Below are 14,563 nucleotides of genomic sequence, written 5' to 3' on the forward strand. Positions count from 1 at the left end.
TTTTAGGTTGAGTTAGAGATGGCCAAATCGGCCCGGGACCGGTAAGGACCGGTTATGGGACCGAAAACCGGGACCGGTTGAGGTTTTTGGTAGTTTCGTGGGACCGGGACCGGTTATGGGACCGACTATAGACCGGCCCAGCCCGGCCTGAAAATTCAAATAATTTTATAAATAAATATATTTTTAAATAATTTTATAATGTATTTTTATAAGAAAACGTAATTTTAATTATATTAAGACGCATTTTTAAAATGTATTTGAGTGACCCAATTGTAAATTTTATAATGTATTAAAAATATATATCATTAAAAAAAAATCAAAAAAATCTTATTTTTTAATGCAAGGACCAGAACCGGCGGCCCATAACCGGTTATGAAGTACCTTGACCGGTTCTATAATTTTCGACCGGGATCGGTTATGTCGGGACGGTTTTTGGCCATATCTAGGTTGAGTCATGAAATATGAGATTTTGGATCAGCCCCATGGGCGGACCTGATGTGGTGGCATGGGTGGCACGTGCCACCGTATTATTTTGCGACCGAATGGTAAAAAATTTAGGTTTATTAACGGTGCTACCGTATCGTTTTAGAAAGTGTTACCGTATTTCCCTAGAATCCAAATGGTGCAACTAAAACCCAAACAAAACAAAGCCCAAATAACCAAAACCATACTTTTTTGTAATTATTTTTGGGTATATATTGACCGTTTTCAAAAGATGAAGATGCGTCGGGTACAATTTTAGGAGTTGTTTATCGGTACTTAGGGCTATAAACAACCGAACGAACACGAACGGAGGCTTGTTCATGTTCGTTCGTTTAACTTAACCGAACAAACGAACGAACACGAACGGTAAACGAGCGAAAATCTTTGTGTTCGTGTTCGTTCGTTTAGAAATAAGATGTGTTCGTGTTCGTTTATGTTCGTTCGTAAACATGCTAAACGAACGTAAACGAACGAACATAAATGAACAGGCTAAACGAACATAAATAAATATTATTTGAATTCAAAGTAAATAAATAAAAGATAATATATTAAACTTAATATATAAACGCACGTAAACGAACGGTAAATGAACGAACGTTCACGAACATAAACGAACGAACGGGACTCTTGTTYATGTTCGTTCGTTTAACTAAACGAACAAAAAAATAGTTCATGTTCGTTCATTTATTAAATAAACGAACTTTTCGTCGAACGGTTCGCTGAATGTTCGGTTCGTTTACAGCCCTATCGATACTATAAAAACCATATTTTTTATAATTATTTTTACATGTATATTATACTATATTAATTATATGGTACCACCATTTTAATAAAAAATTGGGTCCGTCACTGATCAGCCCATCATGAACATCCATCCCATCATGAAAAGGGCCGCAATAAGATTTTCACTTTCTTTTCCACTAAATACTATTAATGTTTTTAATCAATTTAAGGAAACACGCCGTATCTTTGAACTATCAAAAAAGAACGAAGACTTTTAGAGATAATGGTAATGAATAAATACATGAAATTGTATAAATTTTATTTATAAAATCAACAATATAATTTTTTAATGGATAAAATAGATAATTTAAACAAATTCATACGTTTATCAGTTTGCAAAAACAGACAGTCTTATTGATTCGGATTTCAAACGTCAGCATCACCTTCCATAAATCAGAAGTGAAATAAACTTCATATTTCAGCACCTCTTATAAAACAAATGTCACCTTATATTAAAACAAATCTTTTTGAAGATTTAGGTTTTTTTTTCCAACAACTATGTTAAATGACAAGAGAAAAAAAGTAGAGGTAAAGTGTAAGAGGCCGTTTACCAAACATTTACCGGGTAAGATTTTAATCCACCAAAACGACATCGTATGCAACAATTCACCCGGTAAGCGCTTACCGTGGTAAGAGTCGTCTCCCTCACTTACCAGGTAAGACTCGTGTTCCTTGTCTCGCTCTTAAAGAGTAAGATTTTTTTGTCTTTGTCATTTTCATCCGGTAAGGTAATACGACTTGATAAACGGTTACCCGGATAAGCGTTTGGTAAACAGCCCTTAAGTCTCTAAAGTGGGGAAATTTCTAAAATTTTATAGAAAAAAGAGAAATAATATTTTAATTTTTTTTCCGACCAATAAGAGATGTATAAATTAAAGGCGTAAGATAGAATTCTTTTTTCTTTAATATTAAGTCAAAATTGCTAAAATAGAGTAAGTATTGGAGTTAGATGTAAATTCTTTCGACATTTTTACTTTTCATACTCTATTATAGAAAAATTATATAATAGCTGTCGGAGATGTATGATTTTGTATAAATTCATTAAATTATCTTTTTAAAGTGTATTGTCTAAAACGACAAAATCGAACTTTTGAAAGTAAACTGCCTAAAATTATAACATAGTTGTTGAAGATACTTTTATGTAAACTAACTTCTTTTTTTAATACTAGAAGTCATCAGCGTCTATGAAACCCTCAATTCAAGTACAAATTTGGCTGGTTTAACCAATCATCCGTTGCACCAAAAATCTAAGATTATGTGTCACCAACATTTCATGTTATCACATTATTGTTGAAATGTCTTGTCACGTAAAGACTAACGTGTCAGATTTATACATGTCAGTAACAATTGAACATAGACGTATTAGTTAGAACTCATAGGGTTGCGATAGGAAACTTTATCTATACCAAGTTTGAATCCAGGTGTTGTCAAAGCCTTTGTGACCATGAAAGTTCACATGTGATAACTACATGGTCATACATGGTCGCTCAGGGGATTAGTTAACTCACAGAGTCACAATTACTATAAAAGAAAATTATATCATGAATTTTTTTTTCTTAAGCAACCTGATTAAAAATTTATAGGAAATATAACTTTCTTTTAATTTGATAACACTACAAAAAATTTAACACAACATTATAATTCGCTTACATCTGTATTAATTTATAATTTAATGAACTTTTTTATGATACGTTTTTCTACATTTGATTGTTTTAATTTTAAAACAATAAAAAATTAGGTAGAAAATGGAAAAATAATTGATCGTTAAACCATACAAGATTTCGATAGGTGGGCGATGAGATTTACTCGTGCTGCCAATATTTACTTTAGTTGCTTTAGTGGTTGCACGTTGCACAATCTTGAATCAAAACAAACTTAATACGTGGTCTAATAGGATACAACCACCTGTTACTTCAATACTGACAAAGTTGATCTCCAGTAGTTGAGGAATCCTTAATAACAACCTTATCACATAATCAAATTTGAGATTGTTTGAAGAAAATAGGAAAGGGTTTGTTGCATTTTGACCAAAAATGGGGTGGTGGAAGGTCTAAAGGTGAAAGTGTGAATAGTTCCTTGCCTAAAGGGTCTCGTATGAATTATGGTCCCAGTCGATATATAAACTATCATAACGTTGGCTCAACTAGTAAGGACTCTTTAAACGTATATAAACCGTAACTCTCCTTATTTTGAAGAAGATGGCAATATACTCTTTCTGGTTCAAACTCTCTTGACGTCGTAAAAGTGTAAATAAAGTTGAAATGTCATATATGCGTTGTTATTTAGTTATCGTAGTTAACTATATTATACAAATACAACTTTATTGTAACTTATATTACACAATACGATTTTTATGACAATTATATACGAGTATATGAGAATCTTGATAAAAGTCAAAAACTAGTGTTAAGGGTAATACCAAAATAAAAACCGATCAACCATTGTTATAATTGTTATTGTAATTCCCTCAAATTTCAAATTTCATCTCAATTCTACCAGATTTCATGTTTTTAAATTTATAAATTTTTGAATGCCGAATTATTTGTTTCAATTTTGATGATTCCGAAATAAATGATCTTAACAAATCGTAGGACCCCATGACCAAGTGTTTTATCTTTATATTTTTTGCTTTCTATATTAAGTCGGTAAATAAAAGCATTTGTTTCAAATAATACGTCATAAATAATGTAACGTTTTGATTTAGATTTCATAAAAACTAGGTAATTTTACTGCGTTTCGCATGGCCGTTGTTGATTCATGAAAGAAAGCATCGATAAGTTTGAATTTGACACAATGTGTTAAAAGGTATCACAATAATTTTGTTACAATTTTATTTCTGAATGTTTTATTTTGTTATAATAAAAAGAGTTAAAAATACATTGGTTGTAGAAAAATGAATATATAAGTTTGAATTCGATATGAAGTGTTAAAATGTATCAAAATAATTATGGTACAATTGTATTTCTGAATATTTTATTATGTTAGAATAAATAGAGTTAAAATACATTGGTTGCAGAAAAATGAATATGTAGCGTAAAAGAAGTTAAATTGTGAAATAACAAATAATACATTCTATAGATATATAACTAATTTCTTGGTTTTGGTTGTCTTATTATTATAAGAATAAAGAGAGGTTAATATATTTCTTGTGAAAAATAAAAATATAATTTATAAATAACATATGACAATTCGATATATTATTAGGTGTAAAGCCGAATATTACCTTTTATAATGAAAAATCCAATAAAATTGTGACATGAAACGTGGTTATAGTATAAAATTATCAAATCATGTTTTAGTTCGAAAAGATGGGAAATTATTGTTTTTTTTCTTCTATGAATATCTCGAATCCTAAAAAAATGTAGTAGAAGATAAATAATTAATTGGTTACAAAAACAATCTGCAATCTTCAAAATGAAAATAACAAAATTACCAATCCGAGATATCGAGATTGACTTCAAAGTCCATATTGTGTGGAAAATTGAGGTACATACAATTTCCACGTTTTGTATATCCAGTCTCATGGAGATATTGGAGCATCTAATTAGTTTTCTCGGAACTTCAGAGATGAAGGAAACACACCAGCAACTGATTTTGCCATAGACTTTTCTTGTTCCTTCTTATATGGTTTCTCTAATCTCCTTCGGTTTGCTTTTAATCGCAGACAACAGAGTAGATAGAGAGATCAAGAAAATAGAAGTAAATCACCCATAATTATTGTTTCATATCTTTCTATAGATGCGTAGAAAGATAGAGAAAGGCGTACCGCCAGCTATACTGTCAATCCATAATTTCTTATCGGGATCGAGAGATGGAGAAGAGCAAAAAAGTTTGTGTGATAGAAAGATGTAGAAGAGAAAGAATTGTAACAATAGAAGATGAAGAGTAAAGAAGTTTATGATAGAAAGACGTAGAAGAAAATGAATTGTAACGGTAGAAGATGAAGAGTAAAGAAGTTTATGATAGANGAAGATGAAGAGTAAAGAAGTTTATGATAGAAAGACGTAGAAGAAAATGAATTGTAACGGTAGAAGATGAAGAGTAAAGAAGTTTATGATAGAAATACATAGAAGAGAAGGAATTGTAACGGTAGAAGATGAAGAGTAAAAGTTTTAGATTAAATATAAAACCTAAAATAAAAGGTAAAAATGGAGAAAAAAAGAAGACATGAATACTAGTACAAGGAGATGTTACGTCAACATTGTATGTTTCTGCTTTATAGATATATATAGATTAGAGGTTTACGACAAAATTACGGACGTTCAAGCTTTAAAGGATGTCCCAAGTCCCAACACCTTATTTGTTGTGATTATTTAACTAATTTAGATAGTGATAACTGCATATACGTTATGCAACGAAATCTAAAGAAAAGGTATAACCTTTAGTTATAACTAACGTATATGCAGTTATCACCTCATATAAGACATGGGGATTTAGTTCCCCTTTTGGATCTTTATAAGTTTAGTGGTCAATATGAGAAACTGCAAACTTAGGGAATATAGTGTAATAATGATAAACCTCAAAGGGGTAATAACTGAACATGGTATAAACAATGGGAGTTTCACGGCTCAATATCCAAACATTGAGGACCCCGATGTAATTATAAGTTCAATGGAAAGCGAGGTACCAAAAAAATGAATGAAGTGGGACCCATTAATCTTTAGTCCACCTTGCAATCTCTGATTCACCTTAGTTCCACGTCAGCGTAACGCCGGGTCAAAATGATCCTAGCAGACTGCCGACCCGGCTGCTCTATTTCTTCTGCCAAATTCGTCTTCTAGAAAGTAAACTACTTTAAAATGCCCCAACGGGTTTTAGTTTGGATTCTTTATGTTATTGTATTTTATTATGTGTTATATTAGTTTTTTTCTCTGAATTAAATAATATTTATATAATTAAATAATATTATTGCAATTTTTCTATACACTCAAGCCACGTAAAGAGGCTAGTCAATAGTATCAATCACATAATAATAAAATATAGTTTTTAAGTTTCTATTTACCAAATATTTATAAAGTAAGCGTTTATCAAGAGTTATCATCCTTATTATTTTTCAAGTAAATTTTTAGTTATTAAAATAAATTGTGATAAATGTTTTTTACGTGGTCAACACTTACCAAATAAGCGCCTTCTCCCTCAAATACCGGTAAGATTTTTGCTTCTTGTCATGCTCAAAGGTAAAATAAGTAACACTCAGTAAACACTTAAATGATAGAATTTGGTAAACATTTTTGGAAAAAGTGTTTAGATTTGTTTGACACTTGGGGGTTGTTTACCAAACGCTCATTCGAATAAGTGCTTATCGATAAAATTAAGAATTATCATTTATTTATCGAGTAAGATTTTAATCCACCGATAAAAGTTGTTATATTTTATTTGACTTTTATAACTAAAGAATTTAAACCCTAACGATTACTATTTCTACCTTTCACAAAACAGTTCCAAGACTTCTAACATTTTGTGCTTTCCCACAAAACAAAACAGTTCCTTTGACTTTCTCTCTCTTAAGCCATATCTAACCACCCAATAATATGTGTTAGGCTTACGGATTCCACCATTATTCTATCATATTCACACGAAACTCGTCTCGACTCTAATGATTCTACTCGACGATCCAATAAAACCCCCATTACAATTCAAATCCTTTCCCCGTTCTTCAATTCTTTGAGAGCTTCATATTCAATAATGGCCAACCAAGAAGGGGGAGATTTGGTGACTCAGCTTGTTGACTTGGTCAAGGAAATCTCAGGGTTACCTGACTGCAGAAACGCTGTAAGGAAGATGTACGGAAATTTGATGAGGAGAGTGAAGCTTTTGAGCCCTTTGTTTGAGGAACTCAAAGATAATGAACCACAACTTGATGATGGTGATCGTAAAGGCCTGCAGGCTTTGAGAAATGCTTTGAATTTGGCTTTGGAACTCCTCAAATTAGTCAATGATGGCAGTAAGATTTTTCAGGTAGTTTTCTTAATTCAAACTTCAATTCTATAGTTTGGTTTTGTAATCGAGCATGATCAGTTTGGTGGGTGTCTTTCAAAATTTGTTTTTCTTAACTGTAAATATAATTATAGAAGGACTGTTTGTGGGTTGGAGGGTCATTTTGACTGTTTCAAAGAAGCAAGAATGGTTTTATACATCATTTGGTGACGTTGTATCTTACAATGGTTAATGATTCAAGATTCATGAAATGTGTAAAGTGATTCTTGATTTGGTTCACAAATTTTGTATGATATGAGTTTTGCATACTTCTTTGAATTCTTAATCGTTTTTGAAGTTGAATCCTAGTTTTTGAAGCCAAACCTGATCTTATGTTGAAGTAGAGATTATCAAAAACGTCGATGGTTTATTGTGCGTTTTCGCTATAACCTAACAGCATATAAACTAGCTTCTTGTTCTGTGTCACAGGCGCTGCAATTTGACAAAACTGCAGGCAAGTTTCATGTTGTAACGACACAGATTGAAGAGGCACTGAGCCAAATTCATTATGATAGATTCAATTTGTCTGAGGAAGTTCATGAACAGGTCTCTTTCTTCCAAAAGAGAATGAATGGTATTCATTATGAATATATGGTTTTCCTCTAATTCTATATGACTTAACAACAATGTTGGTGTTTTCAGATAAAACTTGTGCACGGGCAATTTAGAAGAGCGAAAGGGCGAATGGATTCACCTGATTTGCAGCTTCAGAGAGATTTGGCTATGGTGAGCAAGGGAAATGATCCTGATCCTGAAACAGTCAAAAGACTATCTGAAAAGTTGTATCTTACAATGGTTAATGATCTAAAGAGGGAATCGATTGCAATTCATGATATGGCTATATTAAGTGGTGGAGATCCTGAAGAACGCTTTGAGATGATGTCGTTTCTTCTCAAGAAAATCAAGGATCTTGTGATGTTGGGAAATCCCGAAGTTGATACATCGGATGGGGAAAAGAGTATGAAGCATCGATCTCCTGTTATTCCAGATGATTTTCGGTGCCCGATATCTCTTGAATTGATGAAAGATCCAGTGATTGTGTCAACTGGGCAGGTATGATAACTCCCGTTAAAATATTTTCTAGCAATGTTCATAAACCCTGTTTACAACCGAGAGATCATCTAAGATATTGTATCTAGGATGTTCTGTTCCAAGGGTAAAATGTCAGGTTTGCGTACATCTCTGATCTCCACCTCCAGGTGGGATATACTTGTTCGGTTTGGGTCATGTTCCAAGAGCATTTATTTTTGTGTCGGCTTTTGCTCCATCTTCTTGATATCTTGCAGACGTATGAGAGATCATCTATTCAAAAATGGCTTGATGCCGGACACAAAATGTGTCCGAAAACTCAGCAGACGTTACTACACACAGCATTGACTCCAAACTATGTCTTGAAGAGTCTAATTGCTTTGTGGTGCGATAGCAACGGTGTTGAGCTACCAAAATCTGACAACAAACCGAGACGGACCGGTTCGGAGTGTGATCGGACGGTGATCGGCTCGTTACTCCAGAAGCTTGTGATCGGGGACTCGGATGAGCAAAGATCAGCTGCTGGTGAGCTTCGATTGTTAGCAAAAAGAAATGCTGATAACAGAGTATGCATTGCTGAGGCTGGTGCTATTCCACTCTTGGTGGAACTACTATCGTCTCATGATGGTAGGACTCAAGAACACGCGGTTACAGCCCTTTTAAACTTGTCGATAAACGAGGCAAACAAAGGCATTATTGTGAGCGTTGGAGCTATACCTGATATCGTAGATGTTTTAAAGAACGGAAGTACAGAAGCTCGAGAAAATGCAGCCGCCACTCTTTTCAGCTTGTCGGTTGTGGATGAAAACAAAGTCGCTATCGGAGCCGCCGGTGCAATACAGCCTCTTATCAATTTGCTTCAAGATGGGACTCCTCGAGGGAAAAAAGACGCTGCTACCGCGATTTTTAACCTCTGTATCTATCAAGGAAACAAGGTTCGGGCAGTAAGGGCAGGGATCGTGACACCATTGATGAGATTGCTTGAAGATGCTAGCCATGGGATGATGGACGAGGCGTTGGCTATTTTGGCTATACTTGCTAGTCACCATGAAGGGAAGATGGCTATTGCTGAAGCTGACCCAATGCCAGTTTTGGTGGAGGTGATACGAACGGGGTCAGCCCGGAACCGAGAGAACGGTTCTGCGGTTTTGTGGTCTTTATGTGCAGGTGATGTTCGTTCTTTAAAGATGATGAAAGAACTTGGAGCAGAAGAAGTGTTGAAGGAATTGTCTGAGAATGGAACTGATCGAGCGAAGAGAAAAGCTGGGAGTGTATTGGAACTACTCCAACGAGTAGAATCTGTTGAAACCGTGATTGGTTCTTGACATTTTGGAACACATCGTCGTGGTTACAATGAACTTATATACATCAAGACATCCGATAGAATGGTGATTTCTGCTACTAAACGATACAGAAAACGTAAAGGTATGATTCATTTAGACCAGGCTTGTTTGTATGTCAATAAGTTCTAAACTGATCAAGTTTCTTACCTTGTTTTTCCTTTTGTATCGTGTTTGTTATTTGTTCTGTGAATAATAAACCCTTCAAAAGAAACATGAAATTGCAAAATTGTTAGAGCTGGTTACGATCTGTTTGTTAATCGAATCTGGGCATAAACACGTCTTCTTGACATAAATTCAAAACTAATGGCCGTGAGTTGAAAATTTAAGACACAATTTGCTAAGTTGTCGAACATTCAAAGAATCGACGTCAAATCTGAAGTCAAAAAATTGAAATCAAATCTCAAATCAAGTAGAATGTTTCTAAATGTGAAGTTGGATTACCTGAGAAACCACGAAGATCCAAATCGGTAAGTTATCAAACACCTGATCTACAATTTGTCAAGATAAAATCAAATCAATTTCAATCAAACACTTGCTTATTTATTCAATCCGAAAAGAGAACTTAATGAACATTGCAATTTAGATCAAACCTGTTAAGGAGCAAAATTCTGCTCACCATTTGAGTGCTCAGAGGGAGAAAAAAAAAATCAAAAGAAGAAGACGAAGCAAAATAAGAATCGTATAAAAACGCCATCCGTGGGACTCGAACCCACGACCACGTGGTTAAAAGCCACGCGCTCTACCAACTGAGCTAGAACGGCTTCTTGCTTACTCTACATATCATTTTTATTTGTGTAGTTTATACTTTATTATTATTTCAAAAGAAGTTATATTTGTTTACATTAAGACAATTTAGACGTTTGACGACCAATAAAGTAGTTTTATCAAACCCAGTCTTTATGGACCTGTTTTATTTTTTGCTTAATAACATTGATGACTTATTTATTTCATAATTAAACCGTATTTTTTTACGGTTTAATGTTTAAGTTGACGGCTTATTCATTTAATAATTAAAAGTGTTTGATTACGAAAATTCATTGGAATTTTTTTGGTTTCAAACTGATCAAATTTTAAGCTTTAGCGACTTTTAAATATCAAAATCATATAAAAAAACATATTTAAAATAATTTATCAGGTTGTAAAAACAAATAAATAAAAAACTCAAAACTAAAAATCACTATTTCTATTGATTTCCGTATTTCTATCTCTTCCGACTCCAAACCGGTGAACAGAGCACTTCCATAAACCCCCCCTCCATCGACCACCACTTCAATGGCGGTAGCCGCCATAACAACAGCCCTATCCACCTTTCACATCTCCAAATCCTACTCTCTTACCCGAAACCACCTTACCTGTCGTCCATCCTTCACCTACTCTCTCTCCTCTCGTTCCTCTGAATTCATCACCACCTCCGGATTGTCATTAACTGATAAGAAACTCGTTGTTTCATGGATCGAAGACGCTTCTTCGGTTCGGCTATTCCATGTCATGGCGGATGCGTCCGCCGTGAGGTCGCCGACACAGAAGAAAGTGAGATCGAACAAAGTATTGACGTCGGAGCCGAGGTATTCCAAAGCTGCTAGGAGGTTTTACAACGAGAATTTCAGGGAATCCTCGTCGCAGAGGCTCAGTAAGGTCCTCGCTGCTGCCGGAGGTGATATTTTCTGTGAACAACTTATCAATCACGTCCATTATCCACAATTAGGATCGACTTTTTCACGAATATTACATTAGATGTTATTTGTAACTTATGATTTAAGATGCTGTGAAATTATATGCTAACATTTTTTTGTCCGTAGAAAGATTATGCTCTGTGCTTTAGACATGAGATTTGTTACAAATTTCTCAAGAATTTTTGTGAACTTTTTTGTTAGTGGCATCTAGAAGGAGCTGTGAGGAGCTAATCTTTGATGGTCGTGTGACTGTTAATGGTTCTGTATGCAATACTCCCCAGGTCAGATTAATAGCTGATATTTTAGCTTATTCATATTCTTTATATGTTTTTGTAATTGCCATTGGCTACTAGATTCAAAGAATCATTTGTCATTATTCTTAGCGTAATATTGGTTTTTGATCATTCGTGCAGACTAAAGTTGATCCTAAGACAGATATGATTTATGTAAATGGTAATCGCCTGCCTAAGAAGCTGCCTCCAAAGGTCTATCTTGCTCTGAACAAGCCAAAAGGGTTTGTTTTGTGTTTAATACATCCCATTTGAATATTCTTCTATAGTCCATGTATTGGTTTCCATGTGTCTTTGCAGTTTACTGATCTGATACATTGCAGGTACATTTGTTCATCAGGAGAGAACCAAAATAAATCGGTCATATCTCTGTTCAATGATTATATGAAGAGTTGGGTAAGTGCTATATAAACGTCATGTGGTACCTTTGAAATGCTTTTTTTGGATAAAGAAGCTAGATGCTCATTCATTTGTACTGTTTTGCTCCTTGAATGTTACTTGCCTGAATCTACTGACTTTTTATGCAGGATAAAAGAAATCCAGGGCAACCAAAACCCCGGTTATTTACTGTCGGACGGCTAGATGTCGCCACAACTGGGCTGATTATTGTGACAAACGATGGTACTTGTACAATTAGACTTCTGGTGCATCATCTTGTGGGATTATGGCTTTATGGAAAGTAAATGATTACTGGATGCACAGCAATTAACTGATCCATTATGCTTTTCAGGGGAGTTTGCACAGAAAATTTCTCATCCTTCATCTGGTTTATCCAAGGAGTAAGGTTTCCTATTTTGTTAGTTGTAATTTGCTCCCAAAATGCAAAATGATGATGCAATGCCAAGAATTGTTAGAGATTTAGTTTTCTCTAATCAACAAGTCAATAATACGTGCATACCTGTTAAAAAATGCGTGCTCACATATGTGACTTGACACAATAAAAGGTTCAGTTTCAATACCATCAGACAAAGGACTGACTTTTGGATAGGAAAAATAAAATTGTCGACTGTGAAATCCCTTTATATTGGTTATTTTCAATAGGCCTTGTTCTTGGGAAGATCTATCTTCTGTCAAGACTCAAGAGTATGGTTCCGTTCCGCAAGAATTCATGAATCATGCTTGTCCTTGTTCTTGGATATTGAAATTTTGTAGTAGTTCCAGTTAGCGCATCATTCTAAGTTCCTATTTCATTTGAATCTTTTGCCAAAAAAAGTGTCCGAAAAAGCCATCTATTGTAGGTGGAGATACGGAACTGAGGGAGTATGTCAGTATCAGGGATTGATGTTTTAGGGTAGTAGCTTCCCTGAATGAGCTTTAGGTGGAGAGATGGAGGTTATAACTACATAACCTAAATATTTATGACGAATGTTGATGTGGAGTAAAATAAAGCAATTGAAGTCCAGCTTCTGCTATAATAAATCATCAAAACTCAGTGTCGATATGATATAGGTATGATTAACTTAGAGAGGACCTGTTTTAGCATCGACTGCTAATTAACTTAACATCTTCTACAGAACGTTTAACCGTTAGCTATTGATAAGCTACATTGTTGAAGAAATGATTGAATTGAAACTCGACAGGAGAAGCATGCCTGGTATTTAGCTTATAAGAACCGGTACATTCAATCTGAAGTCCATCACTACCGTTCAAATGTGAATTACTATTGTTGGACCCTTTACCCTGCTTTCCATCTTTCGAGCTGACTGTTGATTTTGCTCAAGCCCAGCTATTCTGGCCAATGTGGCTATTATTAAAGATCAAGTTTGAATGATGCTTACCTTTTTTCGTGGCTGAAGGTACATTGCAACAATAGATGGATCAGTCCATAAACGACACTTGTTAGCAATTAGCGAGGGAACAGTCATCGATGGTGTCCATTGTACCCCAGATGCTGTGGAACTTCTACCACAACAGCCTGATAAATCAAGAGCTCGTGTTCGCATTGTGGTAATTTTTTATATTGTATGGAAGAAAAACAGTTCAATGCGACATACATCATCTCCTTTTAAGCAAACCCTGTTATTGTTATGGCCTTTTGTTCTAACAAACAGGTATAATGGTTCATAATTATATGGGTTAGAATGGATAATCAATATTTTCTCTATATGGCTCTGTTAGGATCTCCTTTGATAGTTACCCACGTACAGTTATAGTGGTAACTGGGAAAGCAAGGTACTTGAGCTAATTCTGATGAGATCCAAATGTGTATTAGCCAAAAAGCTATGTCTCGGGATGTGGTAAAACTATCTGAATATGGAAAATTGGTCAAATGGTCTTCTCATGCTGTTAGACTGTGTTACTGTAATGTGAGAGTCTGGCAATTAATTGAATCAACTGGATGTAGGTTCATGAAGGGAGAAATCATGAAGTTCGAGAACTTGTGAAAAGTGCAGGACTTCAGGTAGAGTTCCAATTCATGATCTATGTGCAAACCAATGTTATCATTCCCACTAATACTCCTTTGAATCTGGGTGGGATGTGGGAAGCATATCCATGCGGGCAACCTTGGAAATGAAGAAAAATGGCGTTATTTTGAACTTGTTTCCTATAAATTTCAGATATATTCACTAAAGAGGATACGTATTGGTGCATTCAGGCTTCCACCAGATCTTCTGTAAGTATTCTACATTTGGCTGTTTGATATTGCTATAAAAAGGATGGATGGATGGATTCAGTTATTAATTTGTGTGTGTTATTAATAGGTTTGGAAAACACATTGAATTAAAGGCAGCTCAATTAAAGGCGTTGGGGTGGGACGACAAGTAATTGGAACAAACAGCTGAAAATGAAATCAAGAGAATTTTTTTGGGTTCTTTGTGGGTCCCATTTGTTATTTTAGAATTTAGATGATGGTGGTATTAGGAAAGGAAGAAGATTTTAAAGGTGTAAATCATTAACTCATAAGAATGTTATTTTTTTTTTTTTTACATTTCAAATCTACAACCAATTCCAATCCACCAAGCCTCAAACCAAATGAACATTATTT

General features: G+C 34.6%; 2 protein-coding genes and 1 non-coding gene across 6 annotated transcripts; 2 read left to right on the forward strand and 1 right to left on the reverse strand.

The window, feature by feature from the left end:
* Window positions 1-6,729: 6,729 nt before the first annotated feature.
* On the forward strand, window positions 6,730-9,836 carry LOC112523349 (U-box domain-containing protein 14). Its single transcript, XM_025132917.1, has 4 exons — window positions 6,730-7,224; window positions 7,672-7,788; window positions 7,885-8,295; window positions 8,529-9,836. The coding sequence occupies exons 1-4, from the start codon at window positions 6,952-6,954 to the stop codon at window positions 9,594-9,596; spliced, it is 1,869 nt and encodes a 622-aa protein (XP_024988685.1). The 5' UTR covers window positions 6,730-6,951; the 3' UTR covers window positions 9,597-9,836.
* A 466-nt stretch (window positions 9,837-10,302) lies between these two features.
* TRNAK-UUU lies at window positions 10,303-10,375 on the reverse strand. Its single transcript has one exon. It is a non-coding gene; the product is annotated as a tRNA-Lys (tRNA).
* Window positions 10,376-10,826: 451 nt separating this feature from the next.
* LOC112512835 (putative ribosomal large subunit pseudouridine synthase SVR1, chloroplastic) lies at window positions 10,827-14,532 on the forward strand. 4 transcript variants are annotated; one of them, XM_025118976.1, is made up of 10 exons: window positions 10,827-11,268; window positions 11,489-11,568; window positions 11,701-11,801; window positions 11,901-11,973; window positions 12,105-12,198; window positions 12,308-12,356; window positions 13,374-13,524; window positions 13,922-13,978; window positions 14,136-14,191; window positions 14,280-14,532. In XM_025118976.1, the coding sequence occupies exons 1-10, from the start codon at window positions 10,887-10,889 to the stop codon at window positions 14,341-14,343; spliced, it is 1,107 nt and encodes a 368-aa protein (XP_024974744.1). In that variant the 5' UTR covers window positions 10,827-10,886; the 3' UTR covers window positions 14,344-14,532. The 4 variants fall into 4 exon arrangements, 3 of the variants coding, with proteins under 3 accessions (XP_024974744.1, XP_024974750.1, XP_024974757.1); XM_025118989.1 differs by having other exon boundaries at window positions 10,834-11,268; window positions 11,701-11,772; XR_003069253.1 differs by lacking the exons at window positions 14,136-14,191; window positions 14,280-14,532 and adding an exon at window positions 13,696-13,814.
* The last annotated feature ends 31 nt before the right edge of the window (window positions 14,533-14,563 follow it).

This window comes from Cynara cardunculus (genome assembly GCF_001531365.2).
Source record: "Cynara cardunculus var. scolymus isolate 2C chromosome LG 1, CcrdV1, whole genome shotgun sequence".
NCBI classification, from domain to species: Eukaryota; Viridiplantae; Streptophyta; class Magnoliopsida; order Asterales; family Asteraceae; genus Cynara; species Cynara cardunculus.